This window comes from Jaculus jaculus, chromosome 7 (genome assembly GCF_020740685.1).
Source record: "Jaculus jaculus isolate mJacJac1 chromosome 7, mJacJac1.mat.Y.cur, whole genome shotgun sequence".
Classification (NCBI taxonomy): domain Eukaryota; kingdom Metazoa; phylum Chordata; class Mammalia; order Rodentia; family Dipodidae; genus Jaculus; species Jaculus jaculus.
The window spans coordinates 122,544,947-122,566,164 of NC_059108.1; the positions used below are offsets into that span (position 1 = coordinate 122,544,947).

The following is a 21,218-nucleotide window of genomic DNA, read 5'->3' on the forward strand; positions in this document are numbered from 1 at the left end:
TTGCAGAGGCTGGAAGCCCTGACGCGCCCATTCTCTCTCTCCCCTTCTATCTGTCTTTCTCTCTGTGTCTGTTGCTCTCAAATAAATAAATAAAAAATGAACAAAAAAAAATTTATTTATTTATTTGAGAGATAGGGAAATAGGCAGGGGGAGAAAGAGCCGGCGGGTGGGGTGGGGGAGAGAATGGGCACATTAGGGCATCTATCCACTGCAAACAAACTCCAGATGTATGCCTCACCCTGTGCATCTGCCTTATGTGGGTCCTGGGGAATCGAACCTAGGTCCTTTGACTTTGCAGGCAAGTGCCTTAATTGCTTTCTAGCTCATGTTATGCACTTTAATGAGCCTATAGCCCAATACAATAATTAGAATAGCTGGGCATGGTGGCATATACTTGTAGTCCCAGCACTTGGGAGGCAGAGGTAGGGGGATCACTGTGAATTCAAGGCTACCCTGAGACTACATAGTGAGTTCCATGTTAGCCTGGGCTAGAGAGAGAGACTACCTTGAAAAACAAGACCAACCAAACAACAACAAAAAATACTAGAATAATACAGAACTATTCAAACTAACTGTGGCTTCCTCCTCGTCTTTTGGGAGGTAAACTGCATCCTGAATTAAAAAAAAACACAAAACTATCTTATTTTATTAATTTGATAGAGATAAAGAGGTAGAGAGAGAGAAAGAGAGAATGGGCATGCCAGGACCTCTAGCCACCGCAAACGAACTCTTGACGCATGTGCCACCTTGTGCATCTGGCTTACGTGGGTCCTGGGGAATTGAACCTGGGTCCTTTAGCTTTGTAGGTAAGCACCTTAACCGCTAAATCATCTCTCCAGCCCCTGCATCCTGAATTTTTACCATTCTCTGGTTTTCGTTTGTTGCACATTGAAAATATAAGGCTCATTTATTTTATTGTACGTAGAAGATATAAGTATTTCGTTTATTGTACATAAAAGATATAACTATTTTATTTATTTTATTGTACATCAAAGATATAAGTATTTTCATTTTGCTGATTTTGCAACTTTAAAAAAAAATCATGTATTTGCGATTATGTAATAATATCTCATGTCTCTTCTGTGGGTTGTTTTGCTCACTAAATGTTGACTGTTAGATTTATCCCTGTTGCGGGCGCAAGAACATGACTCACTTTCACTGCTGTGCCACACTTCCATGTGAAACAGTGCCACCATTTATTTACTTCTTTTCCTGTGAGCGGACATTTGGTTTGTTTCTTGTTTCCTGCTAATATGAACAAGTCCTGTGACAATTTTTGTACTTGTATCCTGGATTACATGTGGAAGTATTTCTCTAGGGCAAGGATTGGTAAATTACCACCCAGTAGTTAAATTCAGCTCACTGCCTGTTTTTGCAAATAAAGTTTTATGGCTGTGCTCGCTTGTTTACATTTTGTGTGTGGTTGTTTTGTGATACAAGGGCAGAGTTTAGTTAGTTGTGACAGAGACCATATGGCGTGCAAGGTCTAAAATATTTTCTATGTGGTCCCCGCTTTGGCGTCTCCCTTGGTGGTTTGGTGACCGTAGGCTATGCACATGAGTAACTTTGCACAAACAGGACAAACTGTTTTCCGGAGAGCTTATGCCTGTTTATGCTTCTGCCAGTCAATGCACAACTTCTTTGAGCTCTGTATTTGCTTGCCTTTGAATTACCAGACTTCTGTCCATCTTTATGATCTTAATTTTCTTTTACAAAAAACATATTTTTATTTATTTATTAGAGAGAGAGAGAGAAGGAAAGAGAAAAACGGATACAGAATGAGCGCTCAGGGCCTCCAGCCACTGCAAATAAACTCCAGATGCATGTGGCCCCTTGTGCATCTGGCTTAGGTGGGTCCTAGGGAGTGGAACCTGGGTCCTTTGGCTTTGCAGGGAAATACCTTAAAGGCCAAGCCATCTCTCCAGCCCAATTTTATTTCATTAATAGTGAACTTTCAGATAGCATTTGGGTATTTTTTAAAACAACTCTATTAAGGCATAACTTAAATACCACGAAATCCAAACAACATTGCAAGGACCTGTGATTTTAGTAAGTTTATGGTTGTGCACTCATCAGTGCACCAGAGCCTCAGAACACTTCAGTCTTCTGAACATGCATTTGCAGTTAATCCTTACTCATCCATAGCCCCAGGCAACCTCTGATCTGTTTTCATTCTATATAAATTTGCTTTTTGTAAACATTTCATATAAATGCACTCATATCATATGTAATCATTTGTATTTAGTTTCTTTCCTGTAGCATTTGTGTGTGTGTGTATTAGTGTGTGTGCTGGTACACATGGCATACATGTGTTTGTGCATGTGTATGGAGGCTGGAGGACAACCTTGGGTGCTGTTCCTCAGGCCTTATCTGCCTTTTTTAAAACCATCGTCTTTTATTGGCTTAGAGCTCACCCAGTAGTCTAGACTGGCTTGCCAGTGAGCCCAGGATTCCACCTGTCTCCATCTCCCTAGGGATTACCAACTGTGGTAGTTTGAGTGGATGTCCCCCAATAGATTCAGGGGTTTATTATTAAAGCTTGGCCAGGAGAGGTGTCACTGTGGATAGATCCTGGGGTCCTGTCCTAAGGTATTACTGGAGACAGATCTGATTTTCAGCTTAAGGTATGCAGAGGCCTTGAGCTCTTGGGGTTCCTGGAGTGTGCTTGCTTGTGGTGCTGGGGCTGGTGTTTCTCTCTGCATGGACCTGTGAAAGGGGGCCAGCTTCTTCTGCCCGGATCTGTAAGCTTCGATAAATCCCGTTCCTTCCACAAACTGTGTCTGGTTTGGAGTTTCATCCCAGCAACGTGAAGCTGTCTACTACACAAGCATACAGCACTACATCTAGCTTTTTTCACATGGGCTGTGAGGAATGAGGCTCAGGTTCTTATGCTTGTATGGCAAGAACTTTATCAATAGAGCTATCTCTCCAGCCCTTATGTAGTATTTTGTAAAGGTAAATGCATGTTATAACACGTATTAGTAATTATTTACTTTTAATTATTAGTATTTTGTTGTATGACTTGCATGTTTTGCTTACCCATTCGTTAGTTGATGTTTAGAATGTTTTCAGTTTTTTTCTATCAATCATGTCATTGTGAGCATACATGGGAATCTTTAAGTGAAATTGTTTTTTGTTAACCTTGGGGAGATGTTGAGGAGTTTGAATGAACAGGTCATTTAATAAGTATATGCTTAACTTTAAAATTTTTAAAAATTTTTTATTTATTTGAGAAAGAGAGAGAGAGAGAGGCAGCTTCTGCAAACGAATTCCAGACACATGCGCCACCTTGTGCATCTGGCTTATGTGGGTCCTGGGGAGTTGAACCTGGGTCCTTTGGCTTTACAGGCAAGCACCTGAACTGCTAAGCCATCTCTCCAGCCCATGCTTAACTTTTTAAGACTATGCTAGACTGGTTTGTAAGGTGGCTATACCATTTTACGTTTTCCTTAGAATGCATGATAATTTGTTTCAATACATCCTTACCAACACTTAGTATTATTTTTGTTTTTGTGCTACAGATTGGTGCTAGGACTTCATTCATGATAAATAAACATGAAATGCACACTTTTCCACTGACCTATGCCAATGACTCTGCTTGTATTTTTGATTTTAGCTCTTCCAGTGGGTGTGTAGGTATATTTCATTGAGGATTATAGTTCTCTGTCTCTCTCTTTCTGGGTATGTAGCTCTCTCCTCTGGCTACATAGCTTAGGCTGACCTTGAACTCATGATCATTTTGTTTCAGCTTCTCAGTTGCTAGAATTATAGGTACAAACCACCATGCCTAGCCTCTATACTATTTTAAAGAATCAAAGACACTAATGAAAAGGAAATGTGTATCTCACCATGTCATGAATATTAATATGGAAATCTTAAATGTTAGCAGATTGAATTTAGTAGTTTAAAAATGGGATATTTCATGATCAAGTTAAACTTGTCCCATCTGCAATGGTGATTTACCATTTGAAAATCTGTAAATGTTATTCACTATGTTTACTAGATCAAAATAGAAAAATGACCATTTTTGGGCTGGAGGGATGGCTTAGCTATTAAGGCGCTAGCCTGCAAAGCTGAAGGGCCCAGGTTTGCTTCCCCAGGACCAACGTAAGCCAGATGCACAAGGTGGCGCGTGCTTTTAGAGTTTGTTTTCAGTGGCTGAAGGCTCTGGCATGCCCATTCTCTCAAATATGAATAAAATAAAGTATAAAAAAGTTACAAAAGAAGAAATATAACCGTTTCTCCTGCACAAGATTGAGTTTGTCAGCATTCTGCCATGGAAGGGGAGGGCCTCATGAGACTTCATTCCTCACAGAGGAGCTGTTGGCAGTTAATGGTTGTTGGGGAAGAACAGTCATGTTCTTCAGCGGTGTAACGGCTGGCAAGTGGTCCATATCCCAGTAAGCAAGCACCCCCATGCTCATGCACACAGCCCCAATTTAGCTCAGTAGTCACGCATACCAAAAGGACATGAAAGTAGAAAAATGGATTTTGAAGGAGGGGGATAAGAAAGAAGGGGTGAATATGATCAACATATATATATATATATATATATATATATATATATATATATATATATATACATGAGCTTAATGAAAATAAAGTCACAAAATGATCATTTCAATGAGGCAAAAATATTTGATAAAATTCAACACCAAATTTACATTTTAACTAGAGTAAGAAAGAAAACTCTGCCTTGGTTCTGATTAAAGATATCTATCAAGGGCTGGAGAGATGGCTTAGCGGTTAAGCGCTTGCCTGTGAAGCCTAAGGACCCCGGTTCGAGGCTCGGTTCCCCAGGTCCCACGTTAGCCAGATGCACAAGGGGGCTCATGCGTCTGGAGTTCGTTTACAGAGGCTGGAAGCCCTGGCGAGCCCATTCTCTCTCTCTTCTTCTATCTGTCTTTCTCTCTGTGTCTGACGCTGTCAAATAAATAAATAAAAAATTAAAAAAAAAAAGATATCTATCAAATACCCACAGCAAACATCGTGGGTTCTTTTTTTGTTTTTAATTTTTTTTGTTTATTTATTTATTTATTTATTTATTTTTGTTTGTTTTGTTTTTGGTTTTTCAAGGTAGTGTCTCACTCTAGCCCAGGCTGACCTGGATTTCACTATGGAGTCTCAGGGTGGCCTCGAACTCACTGCGATCCTCCTACCTCTGTCTCCCGAGTGCTGGGATTAAAGGCGTGCGCCAGCACGCCTGGCTATTTTTATTTATTTATTTGAAAGTGACAGACAGAGAAAGAGGCACATAGATAGAGAAAAAGAGAGAATGGATGTGCCAGGGCCTCCAGCCACTGCAAAGGAACTCCAGACCTGGGGAATTGAGCCTCAGAACCGGGGTCCTTAGGCTTCATAGGGCAAGCACTTAACTGCTAAGCCATCTCTCCAGCCCCATCGTGGGTTCTTTAAAGTCCTTTTCTTGGGCTGGGAAGATTGCTCAGTGGTTAAAGGTACTGTTTGCAAAGCCTGCTGGCCTGAGTTTGATTCCCCAGTATCCACGGGAAGCCAGATGCATAGAGTGGGGCATGTGTTTGGAGTTCGTTTGCAGCATTCCGAGGTCTTGATGCACCTGTACTCTCTCTGCTCACAAGTAAATAAATAAAAATAAAAATGACCATCAAAACCCCATTTATAAGCCAGGCATGGTGGTGCATGCCTTTAATCCCAGCACTCGGGAGGCAGAGGAAGGAGGATCACTGTGAGTTCGAGGCTACCCTGAGACTCCATAGTGAATTCCAGGTCAGCCTGGGCTACCTCAAAAACAAAAACAAAAACCAAAACCAAAAAAAACACCCCATTTATATTCATTTCCCATATCCACTCACCATTTGTTAACAGCAACATTTTGTCCTGTTTGCTATCATTTTGTTTGCCCATGTTTGTATTTATGAGATACATAAGTATTTTTCTAAATCACCTGTGTGAGTTGTATACATTAAGGTCATTTACTAAATACTTCAGTACAAATTTCTATTAAGAATATGTTGTTGCATAACTCCTGTCCAGCCAACACATTTAGTAAACGAAACATGGCTAAAATGTTTGAATCTGCCAGTTTTTACCATTGATTCAGTCAGACCCACCATCATGAGGTTACAGTTAAAATATTGACTGAGGCCGGGCAAAGTTGTCTTGAGCTGGGAGAATGGCTTCCAGAAAGGCTCACTCACATGACTGGGAAGTTGCTCCTGGATGCTGGCAGTTGTTTACAGTGTGAACTTCTCCACAGGACCGCTTGAATGACTTCATGATGTGACAGCTTACTTTCCCCATAGTTGTGATTCAAGGGAAAAGGGAGAAGTGGCAATGACTCTTAGAAGCCAGTCTTGTAAATCACATACCACCATTCTTCTAGAGTCTATTAGGCACATAGCCAAATATGGATATGGTGCAGAAGGGGCCTACAAAAAACCGTGAATACCAAACGTGAGGATTCCTGGGCCTATCTCGGAGGCCAGCTATCAATTAACATGTGTGTATGCATACATGATACATACTTACATACATATCTATCTGTAGTCATACAATTTTCAAACCCCTTCATTTATTAAGGCACGGGGGCAGGATTTCTAATGTGACTTCCCAATCGTGTTGCATTCTCATCCCTGGTCCCTGTGAATATAATGAAATGTCACTCCTGTGATTATGATTGTAAGATGAGGAGGCACTCACATTTAACCACAGAAGCAGCAAGCTTTCACTTGCAGAAGATTGGATGGGGAATGTGATGGCATTGCTGTGTTGGAGATGAAGGGGGCCCTGTGAGAAGAAAAGCTGGTGGCCTCCAGTCGTAGTAAGGAAGAGAGAACCTCTAAGCTGCATCAACCCGCCTGAGCCTGCATGCTGACGTCTGCCCTGCTGGTAAGAGGGGAGCTGGCATAGCTGGTACCTTGATTCAGCTTTGTGAGATCCTGAGTGGAGAACTCTGTCAAACCCACTTGCACTCTGACCCATGGAACTTTAAAATAATAATAAGTGAGTATTAGTTTTAAGTTGCTGAACTGTGGTAAATTGTTCTAGCAACAGAGAAGTAATACAAGTAATCAGTGGAGATATCTAATTGCACGACATGATTTTTGTTTCTCTTGCAAAGGTCTGGATTTCATTGAGGGAGCAAATATAAATCTGGAAACATTCTGTTGTTATTTTTATAGGCGGTCTTTCCTAACTTTAACTGAAAAAAAAAAATTCCGGAATTTATTTATCATCAATTTTGATTTGCACAAACTCTCCAAACCTGGGTATAGCTACGTATTCAGTTACAGCACCAGGATGAAAAGGGATTCACGGAGTTGCTACTCTGGGTCAGAAGCAGAGGGGAACCTCGGGGACACCAACTCAGCTGAGCTGTGAAAGGGAATGGTTTATGACTGCGTCTCCTTGCCTGAGAAAAGCAGGTTGTTCACCTGTGGAACATATAAGCAGACACTTCCAAGTCTATGTTTTCTTTACTTGTTTTTGTGTGTGTGGTATGTGCAAATGTGTATGCATGTTCGCATGAGCAAGCCTACCTGTGTGCATGCATGTGTGGAGGCTGGTGCTGTATTGCTTTCCATCTTATTTATTGAGGTAGGGTATCTCCCTGAACCCAGAGCTCAGCAATTCAGCCAGACTAGCCTGCCAGCTTGCCCCTGGCATCAATCTGCCACTCTTGCCTTCCTAGGGCTGGGATCACAAGCATGTACTGCTATGCCTGGCTTTTACATAGATGTTGGGGTTCTGAATGTAGGTCCTCGTGTGCATGGTAAGCACTTTACCCCTACAAGCCATCACTCCACCCCCTTATCCTGAAACTATTATTACTGAAAGTGAATAGTGGAGATAAACGTGATGCTTAAACTTTAAAAAATTATACTATGCGAGATTAAGCCAGTCAGTAGTGATAAACAGTGCTTATCAACCATTTTTTTAAAAATTATCACCAATGAAGGAGTCTTTAAAATATTTTTTCCTTCCTACCGTATAACCTTGCTTTCTCTCCTTCACTGTCTGTGGAATTTTTTTTTTTTTTTGATTTTTTGAGGTAGGGTTTCACTGTAGTCCAGGCTTACCTAGAATTCACTATGTAGTCTCAGGGGGGCCTTGAACTCACGGCAGTCCTCCTACCTCTGCCTCCTGAGTGCTGGGATTAAAGGCGTGCGCCACCATGCCTGGCATGTGGAAATTTTAATACTTCAGAGGTGCTGTGTTTCTGTTTCTGTACTGTATGTACATCTGTGCTTCACACACACACGTACACATACACACACATACACATATACACACACATTCACACACACTCATACACACATACACACACATACATACACACACCCGGTCACACATACATACACACACCCATACACACACACATACATACACTCATACACACGCACATACACACTTGCACACACACACACACACACCTTTGCCTTCTCCCAAACCAAGATCCACTCTCGGAAGTCAGTATCACTCTCTTCATATGTTTGAGTAGATGTTATTGTGACTAGGTAAAATTACAGTTGAATTTAAAGGTATCATCAAAGCATCACAAAAGTTACGCTCATTTTGTAATCTAGAGATTACAGACTAGAGAACTGGTCCAATCTTATGTCAACCAAAAGAGATGTAGCATTTGCATATCTTAGTTCACCTCTGGAAGACTAAACCCACGAAGCCTTGCCAAGTTTGTACAACATGAACACTGATGGTTTACCCAGCTCCTCGCTCCAAGTCATGGGGAATGACATAGCGCATACCTATATTATTTGTATCTCCTGGGCCATTGCTGAGATTTCTTGATTTAAGATCAAGTGACCTTTGGTGGGGCGGTTTTGATTTGAAATTGATTCCTGTACTGTCCTCAAGAGGTATGGGCCGGAAGCCAGATCTAGCATTCCTAATTTTTCCTTGGAAAAAGTCACATTGCATTTCTTTATCTTTCTCACTGGCAAGATATGTTGTGACCTACACAATTACAGAAGATAACCGAGCAGGGGTTGTCAGCTCAGGGGCCTACAAGACGGCGTCGTAGTGAACTGCAAGACTTAACCACGTTATCAGACTCTCGGCTGCTGACGACGACGGAAGGGCTAGCATGCCCTTTCCCTGCTTCCCGGCCTGCGGCCTGTGAAGGCGGGTTTCCTCTCGTTCAGCTGCAGTGAGGCTCAGGTGGCCATGCGCGCAGACAGCAATGGGGAGGAAGCACAGGGAGAGATTTCTTATGGGCATGGGCATTCCTTGAGGATGGTGTGCTGGCATGGTCTGTTAGTCCATCCCAGCAGCTTAAAAGGCAAGGTTATAATCCTTATGCAAGATATGGCTTGGGCTGGAGAGATGGCTTAGCGGTTAAGCGCTTGCCTGTGAAGCCTAAGGACCCTGGTTTGAGGCTTGACTCCCCAGGACCCATGTTAGCCAGATGCACAAGGTGGCGCACGCGTCTGGAGTTCGTTTGCAGAGGCTGGAGGCCCTGGCTTGCCTATTCTCTCTCTCTCTCTCTCTCTGCGCCTCTGTCTGTCTCTCTCAAATAAATAAATAAACAACAACAACAAAAAAGATATGGCTGACAGGACCATTCTCCTCAGTTCTTCTCTCACTCCTTCAGTTATAAATACACTTTTCCATGATGTTTCTCAGGGGCTTTCACCTGGCAGGTGTTCAGAAGAAGTGAATGAATGGTTGAATCTTCGATATGTTTGACTTCTGTTAACCTGGGATATTTGTTATCTCTGTGTCCTGCTTCTTTCTGCTCCGTTCCTGTCCCATTTCCCCCTCTCTGTCTCACTGACTTAAAGAATAGGAATAGAAATTTCAATGGGAAATCAGAAGAAAATTTGGAGAAATCTACGATAAAAACACTTGCATGTGTTACAACATAAAGTAGTTTATGATCAAGGTTTCCTTCACAAGGCAAAGTGTAATCTGGCCCTTCTGAGATCCTCTGCTTTTTATTTTATTTTATTTATTTATTTATTTTTTTGTGGTTCACAGAGTCAACACAGTTTATTGCTGCACTGCACTTTCACCTTCACACAGACTAGTTCAAAGAGCTGGAACAAGTGTGGGGTGGGTTTTTTTTTTTTTTTTTTTTTGAGGTAGGGTCTCACTCTGGCCCAGGCTGACTATTCACTATGTAGTCTGGGGGTGGCCTCGAACTCAGGCGATCCTCCTACCTCTGCCTCCCTTATACTTGGATTAAAGGTGTGCACCACCACGCCCAGCAGAATGGCCTTTTATTTTATGAGAGAGAATGAGAGCAAGAGAAAGGAGGAAAAAATAGAATTGGCCTGTCAGAGCCTCTAGCCATTATGATTGAGCTCCAGATGTGTGTACCACTTTGTGCAAATGTGCAGCCTTGCACTTCTGTCACACTTACATGGGATCTGGGGAGTTGAACATGGGTCCTTAGGCTTCCTAGGCAAGTGTCTTAACTGCTAAGCCGTCTCTCCAGCCCTGAGAGTTAGTTATTTCAAAAATAAATTCTATACATCTGAAGACCTAATCATTTACTTCTGCATAATTGTTGGGAAAACAGAGACACGTGGTTAGATACTTGGTTCATTTGAAAACAACAACAACGGGCTGGAGGGATGGCTTAACAGTTAAGGCGTTTGCCTGCAAAGCCAAAGGACCCAGGTTCTATTTCCCAGGACCCACGTGAGCCACTTGCACAAGGGGGCACATGCATCTAGATTTTGTTTGCAGTGGCTGGAGGCCCTGGCGTGCCCATGTGCTTGCTTGCTCTCGCTCTCTCCCTCTCTCCCTTCCTCCTTCTTTCTCTGTCAAATAAATAAGAATAAAATATTTAAAAACAACAACAAAAGATGTGAATTTTACACGGGCTTTCTTGTGTCACTTCAGAGCCAGACATTCCTTCATTTTCTTCCCCCAAATAGTGGCCTGGCATCCTGCTGCATCCTGCTGCCCCCACGTTGAATGAATGGACAGTTAAGTTGCTAAGAGTTGAGGTCCTAACAGGTCCAGGTTTCACATTCTTCTCAACCATGCTATTGAACATAAGATTAACGTGGGTAGAGTTCATTTTTTTCTTTAGTATAATTAGGTTTTTCTTTTTTTGTGTGTGTGAGGGGAATAATCATTTTTTTTTCCTCAAACCAGTCACTGATTTTTGCTTTCTTTTTGGTATTTGAGGGATCTTCAGTACAGGTTTTCAGTTGGTTCTTTTGCATTTTTCATGTATAGTATAAACCCATCAACCCTGACTATATGCAGTTAATTATATTTTACTGGTATTTTCTATGTGTAAATGTTATATCCAGTCTGTGTTTCCAAGAAAGAAATAGTGCAGACTGTTCTGGTTTGGCATGTTTTCTCTTTCTAACCACAAGTGGGACTGAAGCTGGGAACTGAACAAAGCTTGAAATTTTGTGGTCTGACTGCTAGAATTCAGGGCTAAGCTGTCTGAAGCTAAAAAATTATTAATGTTGAAATGTTTTCTCCCCCTAAGTCAACCTGAAAAAAAAAATAATGAAATTTAACACCAGGCAGCCCATATAATTGTGTATGTGATATTTTTTTGAGGCTAGCACGAGAGGAAAAATATATGAGGAGGATGTAGATAATTATAAATAGCTATTCTAGTTGAAAGTGTTATGATCCAAACTCTAATCCAAACTGAACAAAGCCCAAACAAACCAAGATATCACATAATGTTCTGCTCTCCCCACGGCTATGCTAAATCAGTGCATACAAGTAATGAGGTAGAGAAAATGTCATCTTACCTTTCAGGGTTTTAGATATGTTTTCTTTAAAGGCAGAATAGTAAATTAATACCTTACATTTTCATGGTACTTGAGACTTTGCTGAATATTTTCATGTCATCCTGATTACAACTCTGATTTGCTTTCATGAACATTCACAAAGCATTTACCAGTTTTAAGTTCATTAACTCTGAGAACATATCTGAAACCTGGCACATGGGATGTGTAACCATCAATTCTCAGGACATATCATAGACCTGAGACAGAGATGCTGGCTAAGAAACTTGCCAGGTGATTCTAATGCTCCTTCCAGCTAGAGAACACCAATCATCCCTTCTAATTCCTTCCTACTTACTTCATAATGTAATTGAGATAGCTTCCTTCCCTTCTCTCTTCATTTTTCTTCTTTCTTTCGTCTGTTCTTCTTTCCTTTCCTCCTTTCCTTTCCCTCCCCTTCTTTCCCCTTCCCCTCCCCTTCCCTTCCCTCCCCTCCTGTCTCTTCACTTTTCTTTCTTGAAGTAAGGTCTCACTTTAGTCCAGGCTGGCCTCGAACTCACAGCAATCCTCCTCCCTCTGCCTCCCAAATGCTGGGATTAAAGGCATGTGCCACCACGCCTGGTTTCTTGAGATCGTTTCTTACAGCTATTGAGTGTCTCAGTCTTAGCTCGTATACTTTTACGATGTCATTTGTCAATGCCAGTGATACACTGAATGAATGACTCCTGTAGCCCTCCTCATTTGCAACTTCTGTGAGTAACCTGACACAGAGGCTGATTTGAGGTCCTCCCAAGGATAGTCCATGACTAGCACCAACCACGATGCAGAGGGGAATGAATGTTTTGGGGGAGCAGGGGGTTGATTCTTTCCTAGGAACCCAGGTTAGCTGGACTGTTTTTGTAGCAAGTTTCTAAAAGGATTTACTTTGAGTGGCTTCAAGTATTTGTCAATGTAAACACTCTCTCAGTCTCTATTTATCATACATGCATGTAGCTCTATATAGAGATATAAACCACACGTGTCTCTAAATATCCATGTATCTATGTAAAATCACCTTTCTTTTTAGATTACAGGTCCACCCGGTTGTGGGAAAACTCAGTTTTGTATAATGATGAGTGTTTTGGCTACATTACCCACCAACATGGGGGGCTTGGAAGGAGCTGTTGTGTACATTGACACAGAGTCTGCGTTCACTGCCGAAAGGTACAGTCTTCTATTCTATTCCATTACTATGCTTTGCTTTTGTAATTTGTATGCAGTATAGAACACTTAGGTTAACATCACATTTATTTATTCTGAAACAGGCTCTGGTTAAGCCCCAGACTGGCCTCTGACTAACGCCCTATATAACTGAGGATGATCTTGAACTCCTGATTCTCCTTTTTCCACCTCTCAAGTGCTGGGGCTGTAGGATGAGTGCCACCACGCCCAGTTGTGTGTGCTGATGAGGACTGAGCTCAGGGCTTTGTGCACGGTGGGCAGGTACTCTACCCACTGAGCCACATCTCCCAGCCTGCCTTTTGTTTGTTTATTTGTACTCCTACCTCTACCTCCCAAGTGCTGGGATGAAAGGTGTGCACCACCACAATTGGCCTTAAATTTATTAAAATTTATTTTTAAGGAAACACACACACACACACACACACACACACACACATACACACACACACACAGAGAATGGGCATGCCAGGGCCTTTAGCCCCTGCAAACGAACTCCAGTTGCATGAGTCACTTTGTGCATCTGGCTTTACTTGGGTACTAGGGAATCAAACCATTGAGCCATCTCTCCAGCTCCCCTTTAATTTTTTTTATTATTTATTTTTGAGAGAGAGAGAATGGGTGCACCAGGATGTTAGCCACTGCAAATGAACTCTAGACCCATGTGCTCCCTTGTGGCTCAGTGCGACATTGCGTGTTTCTGTCACTATGTGGCTATGTTGGACCTGGAGGTTTGAACATGAGCTCTTAGGCTTCATAGGCAAGCACCTTAACCACTAAGCCACCACTTCACACCCCCTTTGATTCTTAAATTTAGTGTTAGACACTGAATTTTCTGTGTTAGATGCTAGATTTTACTGTACAGACTTTGCTTCAGTATATAGTTAAAGCGAACTCTATTCTTTTAAAGCTTACTCTTAAATGTTGTTGTGGCAGATCCCAGTGGCCCTTTATAAGCCCCAGTGCTGTGGTGGAACCCCTTTGAGAATGCTGCCCACTGCCCATTGTGTTGGGAGGCTTCTTTACCCCTCACTCATTACTGTTCCTGGCCATGTGAGCACTGGGAACCACTTAGTTTAGTATTTCCTCCTGGCTCCTCCCTGGATAGTTTCCTTTCACACATTATTCATATTGGTTCTTGAGGTTTTGCAGAGCTCACTAGAGTTCACTGTGCATGGTTCCTCCTTTGTGTGTTTTGCCCCCTAAATTCTAGCCAGCTTGGAGTGTCCAGACTCTGACCCCCATCTTCTCAATTCAGCTTGTCTATTAGGCTCACTTTGGTTCCCCCCCGCCCCACCCTTTTTAAGTTTTGTTTATTTGAGAGAGGGAGAGAGAGAAAGAGAGAGAATGGGTGTGCCAGGGCCTCCAGCCACTGCAAACAAACTCCAGACATATGCGCCACCTTGTCCATCTGGCTTTCATGGGTCCTGGGGAATTGAACCTGGGTCCTTTGGCTTTGCAGGCAAATGCGTTAACTGTAAGCCATCCCTCCAGCCCATTGGTTCCCCTTTTTTGTGTTGGAGCCTGAATCACCTCTAAAAGCAAACTGGAACAATCTTAGGGTTCCCTTCTGCTTTTCTTTTGCTTAATAGTCACAGATTTGAACTGTTGTTCAGTGTCTGAAAACTATTGATTCTCATACTTTACCTGTTTCTCTCTTTCTTTATGATGCCAGTGTAATTCCCAAGCCACTTAATCCTTTGTGCACAGAAGTGGAAATCCCCTTCTTATTTGATCTTGAATTCACTTTACATAGGCTTTATTTTCTAGCTCCATATTGAAATTAATTCTTAAAACTTTATTCAATCTAATAGTAGTTGAAACACAGTTATGTTTTTCTTAATGATGGAGACATGTTATAAGAACTGTCATTGCGTGATTTGTTATGTGAAATGGTAGGAGTGTACTTACACAAACTATATAGTTTATATTTATTATCAGTGTGGCCTCTGTGTACAACCAACAGATACGGTGAGTGAGTGATATGAGGTGGCTGCTCGTATAAATCAGCATATGCTCCTTTACAATAGCTTTAGGAAATGTAGAAACATACTCTTAAATAATGATTACTAGTATATTAAGCATATGAGCCAGAAACACCCATTTTTTATCATGACCAAGTATCATGATCTGTACTGTTGTGTGAACTCTTGTCTGAGGAGAAGCTGATGGACGAGAGTTGCTCTTGGAGGCATGACACCCCTGACAACTAAAGGCCAATTGCCTCAAACTTTACCTTGGTAAACCAATGAGTTTATTGGACTTTCTTACTGAGCATGGAGACCTTAAAGCCCTGCATCGATAACCATCCCGTGGCAGGATAGGTGGCGCTCTCGTCCCTTGATCGTCTCCCCTTGATGCACTCATCTTCCCCTGAGGCCAAGCAACTTTGTGTATCATCGCGTACAGCTGGCCTGGGGGTGGCTGAGATCTCAGGTGAGGGCTTGAGGATCCCCCCCCCCTTTTTTTCTTTTTTTTCGAGGTAGGGTCTTGCTCTAGCCCAGGCTGACCTGGAATTCACTCTGTAGTCTCAGGGTGGCCTTGAACTCACGGCGATCCTCCTACCTCTGCCTCCCAAGTGCTGGGATTAAAGGCGTGTCCCACCATACCTTGCTCCTCTGCCCCCTTTTAAGGGAGAATGTCAGCAGGCTCAACCTGAAGAGTCTCTCCCATGGGGCCCCTACTGCTTCTCACAGCATGTGTACTTTCCGTGACTGGCAACACTGGCATTAGTCCAGTCCTGTGAGGAATGCGCTGCTCTAGGACCTTGTGATGCCTGGAACACTGCTAGGCAGTGGGAAGGTTTTAGCTCCATTATGGAACCGCCATGGTGTTCAGTCCACCGCTGACTACGTTCTCCTGTCGGTAATAAACCTAAGTACATAGCTTGTATAAGTACATTCCTATATTGTGTTCACATAACGGATCTGGTGACACAGTTCTGATTTACCATACCCTCAGCACATGATTCTTGGTGCCTAGTGAAAGTTTTTACTAAATGTTGTTTGAAATGAATTTTCAAAAGTATTCAAAGGAATACATTTTAATAAAAATACATCCACTAGATGGCGATGTTTTCAAATTTTATGTGATTAATGCAATAAAAGATCGGTCCTTTTCTGTGACTTACCCTAAAAAAAATGACCTCTGTGATGAAGAAATTACTGGGATTATTACAAGCCATACAGAATGCTGCATTTATATTAGTTAATGATTTATACTTTTGTGATTTTTCTTTTTTTTCCTCTCTTTTTCTTTTGAGTCAAAGTCTCATGTAGCTCAAGCTAGCTTTGAACTTACTATGTAGCTGAGGATAACCTTAAACTTCTGGTCTTCTTTTTTTTTTTTAAATTTTATTTATTTATTTGCAAGTGACAGACAGAGAGAAAGAGGCAGTTAGACAGAGAGAGAATGGGCACACCAGGGCCTCCAGCCACTGCAAACGAACTCCAGATGCGTGTGCCCCCTTGTGCATCTGGCTAACGTGGGTCCTGGGGAATCGAGCCTCGAACCGGGGTCCTTAGGCTTCACAGGCAAGTGCTTAACCGCTAAGCCATTTCTCCAGCCCAAACTTCTGGTCTTCTTGATTCCATCTCCCCAGGGATTAAAGGCGCAGGCCACCATGTTGGGTTTAGATAGTGCTGGGATTGAACTCAGGGCGTCATGGTTACTAGGCAGGTAATCTACACACTCAGCCTGAGTGTTCTCTTTTCAAAAATAAAAATCTTTTGGAAAATACCTAGACACTGCAGCAGAGGGGCTGGTGAGATTTCTCAGTGGTTAAAGACTAGTTGCAAAGCCTGTCAGTCCAGGTTTTACTCCCCAGCGCCCATGTAAAGCCAGATGTAAAAAGGAGTCTATGTGTAGTAGACAGTCCCACTCTGCTGGGCTGAACGTCCAACCACAGGTTTGTGGGAGAAAGGGATTTCAAGCTTACAGATCCAAGGGAAATTCCATCAATGGTGGAAGAAACTGACTCCTGATCCTAAATCCAAGCAGAGAGAGAAACCACCAGCAGCCAACAGACACCAGAAGCAGCAGCACAGAACCCAGCAGGACGCCCCGGAGCCCAGACTGCTCTCACACCTTTGGGCTGGAATTCAGATTGGCCCCCAGTAACACCTTAGGGCTGGACTCCGATCCTTCCCCATCGACAGCTCCTCTGGCCAGCTTGCCAGAGATCCTAGTTACAAGTTTTATTTTAACGCCCGAATCAAGGGGGGAAGTACGTTCAAACCACCACATGTGTCAGGCATTCCTTCGCAGTTGAAGGAGACTCTGGTGTGCCACCCTCCACAAATAAATGAAAAAGAAAGAAAAGAAAAATAGCATCTTGGTATGCTGATAAGCCATTCATAGTTATTTAGCATGGTAAGTGTGACTAGCATTCTTTCTGGGAAGGCTCAATACATACTACATATATACATACATACATACATACACTGAGAACCTTTTACCATTCGTGTGAGCCATGCTGGTGCTGGGGCAGACATGTACTCTTGCCTGTCAGTCCTGTGCAGCTGCTGGTGAGCGAGGTCCACTCAGTCTGGCTCCTGATCAGACAGCCAGCCGAACTTTGTGAAGCGTCTGTGTCTGTGGTAGGTGTCACGGTACATAACGTAACGTAACGTAAAAGTGGTGGGCACCAGGTACCAATGCTTTTTAGCTCACTTCTCCGGTGACTAGCACTGTCCTCAGCAAACAGTTGCCATAATGTTAAAATACAATTTACACGTTTTTACGAAACCCTCAGAATTTGCCCATTCTGCCATTGCCAGTGTCATACCATTTCTTCTTGCTTTTCTTTTTTCCCTCCTGCCCTTCCTTTTAGTGGCTTTGTGTGTCTCAGGCACATCGGAGTGATCATGCTGTGCGTTTGCTTTCTGTCTTTACAGCTCTTTGAATACTGTTCTTGTTATGCCTCAAGCTTTTTTTTTTTTCAACGTAGGGACTCACTGTAGCTCAGGCTGACCTGGAATTCACTATATAGACTCGGGCTTGCCTTGAGCTCATGGTGAACCTCTTAACTCTGCTGGGATTGTCTCAAGCTTTTTACTTCTTGTTCAATTTAATTATGTTTTTTCTTTCCAATTTATTGACAAAGAGAGAGAGAAAGAGAGAGAGTGAGAATGAGAATGCCAAGGCCTCTTGCTTCTGCAAATGTATTTTACATACGTGCACCACTTTATGCATCTGGCATTACATGGGTACTGGGAAGTCAAACCCAGACCATTAGGCTTTGCAAGCAAGTGCCTTAACTGCTTTTAAAATTGGGCTGGGCATGGTGGTGCACGCCTTTACTTCCAGCACTTGGAAGGCAGAGGTAGTAGGATTGCTGAGAGTTCAAGGCCAACCTGAGACTACATAGTGAATTCCAGGTCAGCCTGAGCTAGCGTGGGACCCTACCTTGAAAAACCAAAAAAAGTAAAAAATTAAAAATAATATTCTTTTTAACATATTGTTGATTGCTTTTCTTTCATTTTTAAAATTGTAAATTTTATTTATTTATTTGAGAGAAAGAGAGAGGGAAAGAGGGAAATAGCGAGAATGAGAAAATGGCTGTGCCAAGACCTCTAGCCACTGCAAATGAACTCCAGATGCATGTACCACCTTGTACATCTGGCTTACCTGGGCACTGAGGAATCAAACCTGGGTCGTTGGGTTTTGCAGGCAAGCACCTTAACCGCTAAGTCATCTCTCCAACCCTTTCTTTTTAATTTAATTTAATTTTTTTGGTTTTTCGAGGTAGGGTCTTGCTGTAGCCCAGGCTGACCTGGAATTCACTATGTAGTCTCAGGGTGGCCTCGAACTCACAGTGATCCTCCTACCTCTGCCTCCTGAGTGCTGGGATTAAAGGCATGTACCACCACGCCCGGCCTTTCCTTTTATTTTTTTAAAAATTATTTTTATTTATTTATGAGGAGAGAGAAAGAGTGTGTGTAAGTATGGACACACCAGGGCCTCTTGCCATTGCAAACAAACTCCAGACACGTGAGCTACTTTGTAGATTTGGCTTTACATGGGTAATGGGGAATTACACTCAGGTCAACAAGCTTTGTAAGCAAGCACCTTTAATCACTGGGCCATCTCCCCAGCCTCCATTCTTTTATTTTTCTCTGCTCTTCCTGGTTTAGGTTTTCCCCTTCCATTTCTGATCATAGCAAACTTAAGGAATTTATTTTGTTTATCTCTAAAGTTCTCAGCCTCTTCTCGGAACTCTTTAACTGTTTAGAGATGAAAACACTGTTCTTTTGTACTTCTGTCTCTAAGTGGAACATATAATATAGGATGGTTTTAGTGTTTACAAGCTCTCTTCCCATTCCCATGGGTGGCTAAGTGCTAGCACTGATGAGATGTCATTTTTTAAAATGGGATACAGTATGCTCAAAGAGTTGTATTTTTAACATTTTAAAGCTAAGCCTTTATAATTTCTAGTAATGCTCTCTAAGTCTTGTTCTGTTGATGATGATAGTTACCTCAGTTTCAACCTGTCACTCTTTTGCACTTGGTCTACCCATATTATTAGACCTAACCTTGGGATCAGAATTCTGTGTTCAGAACATCATTTTTTGTTTACTAAGAAACATCTGGATAACATTCCTTTGTTTAGATAATTTTCTGTTTGCTAAGGAACTATTGGAGAACATTCAATTTTAACTGAGTAAACATTTTTCTCTGCAGCGAGAAATGGCAACTTACTTAAAATCTGATTTTTTATGCTAATTTACTATATTTGTTCAACTATACTTTCTCACTCAAGAAAATGAAAGCATTTTCTTTTCTTTTTCTTTGTTGTTTTTTTGCTTTTCTTTTTACTTATGAGAGAGAGAGAGAGAGAGAGAGAGAGAGAGAGAGAGAGAGATCGAGGGAGAGAGAGAGAGAGAGAATATGGGTGCTCCAGGGCCTCTAGCCACTGAAAACAAACTCCAGACACATGTGACATCTTGTTGTGCATATGGTTATGTGGGTCCTGGGGAATCAAACCTGGGTCCTTTGGCTTTGCAGGCAAGCACCTTAACTGCTAAGCCATCCCTGCAGCCCTGTTTTTTGTTTTCAAGTTAGGGTCTTACTCTAGCCCAGGCTGACCTAGAATGTACTATGTAGTCCAGGGTGGCTTCATACTCAAAGTGACCCTCCTACCTCTGCGTCCCAAGTGCTGGGATTAAAGGCATGCACTGCTATGCCTGGTGAAAGCATTTTTATTTACTAGTATGTTAAGATATCTGCTAGACAAAATATTATTTATGAAAACATTTATTCTCAGAAACATAAATCTTAGAACATTGTTGCTTGCTCAAAATTAGGTGATACTTGGGGGCTTGGAGAGATGGCTTAGTGGTTAAGGTGCTTGCCTGCGAAGCCTAAGGACCCAGGTCCAATTCCCCAAAACTCACGTAAGCCAGATATACATGTTGGTGCATGAATCTGGAGTTTATTTCTAGTAGCTAGATGTCCTAGCACACCTACTCTTCATCTCTCTCTCTTTCTCAAATAAATAAATAAATAAAATGTTTGAAAAAGTAGATGGCACCTGAAGTCTTTGCTTGTCTTATGCCCTGGCAAGGAACCTCTGTTAGTCTTACAAAGACAACCTTGTACTCAAAGCTCGTGTTTTTAGCTTTTTCTTATACTTGCCAAAGCTTAGAGGCTTCCCAAGTAAAATCACTAGAGCCTCAGCAATGTGGTTTTAAATGTTACTTACCATTTTCTCTTGTGCACTTTTTTTTCCTATACAGATTAGTTGAGATAGCAGAATCCCGTTTTCCTCAATATTTTGACACCGAAGAAAAATTGCTTTTGGCAACTAGTAAAGTTCATCTTTACCGGGAACTCACCTGTGATGAAGTTCTGCAACGGTATGCTGTTTTAGACCTTTGTTGTTTTTTTGGTTTCCTTTTTATTTATGAGAGAGAGGGGGGGGGGAGAGAGAGAGAGAGAGTGGGTGCTCCAGGGCCTCTAGCCACTGAAAACAAACTCCAGACACACGTGATATCTTGTTGTGCATCTGGTTGCTCTTTTACAGTGTGGAAGGGACTGAGCTCACAGGAGTGTGACATACAGGAAGGCGGAGAATGTGGAGGCCCTTTTGGAGACTGGCTCTCAGAAGTAATTTTATTCTGAATTTGGAAGCTTAGTAGTAATATAGGAGAACATGAAAATTCTTTGTTTCCAGAAGAATACAATATGTATATGAATGTTAAAATTAAGTTACATGCGCTGATTTTTGGTTTGTGTTTTGAGGCAGGGTCTTATTCTTGCCCAGGCTGACCTGGAACTCACTGTTTATCCCAGGCTGGC

The 21,218-nt window shown here is 42.1% G+C and overlaps 1 protein-coding gene across 3 annotated transcripts in view; it reads left to right on the top strand.

The window, feature by feature from the left end:
- Positions 1 to 21,218, top strand: part of Rad51b (RAD51 paralog B) — a 631,041-nt gene that overhangs the window by 18,154 nt on the left and 591,669 nt on the right. For all 3 annotated transcript variants that reach the window (XM_045154309.1, XM_045154308.1, XM_045154310.1), the window contains exons 5-6: positions 12,769 to 12,905; positions 20,657 to 20,776. In XM_045154309.1, coding sequence (XP_045010244.1) covers positions 12,769 to 12,905; positions 20,657 to 20,776 — 257 coding nt within the window. The remainder of the gene's footprint in view (positions 1 to 12,768; positions 12,906 to 20,656; positions 20,777 to 21,218) is intronic.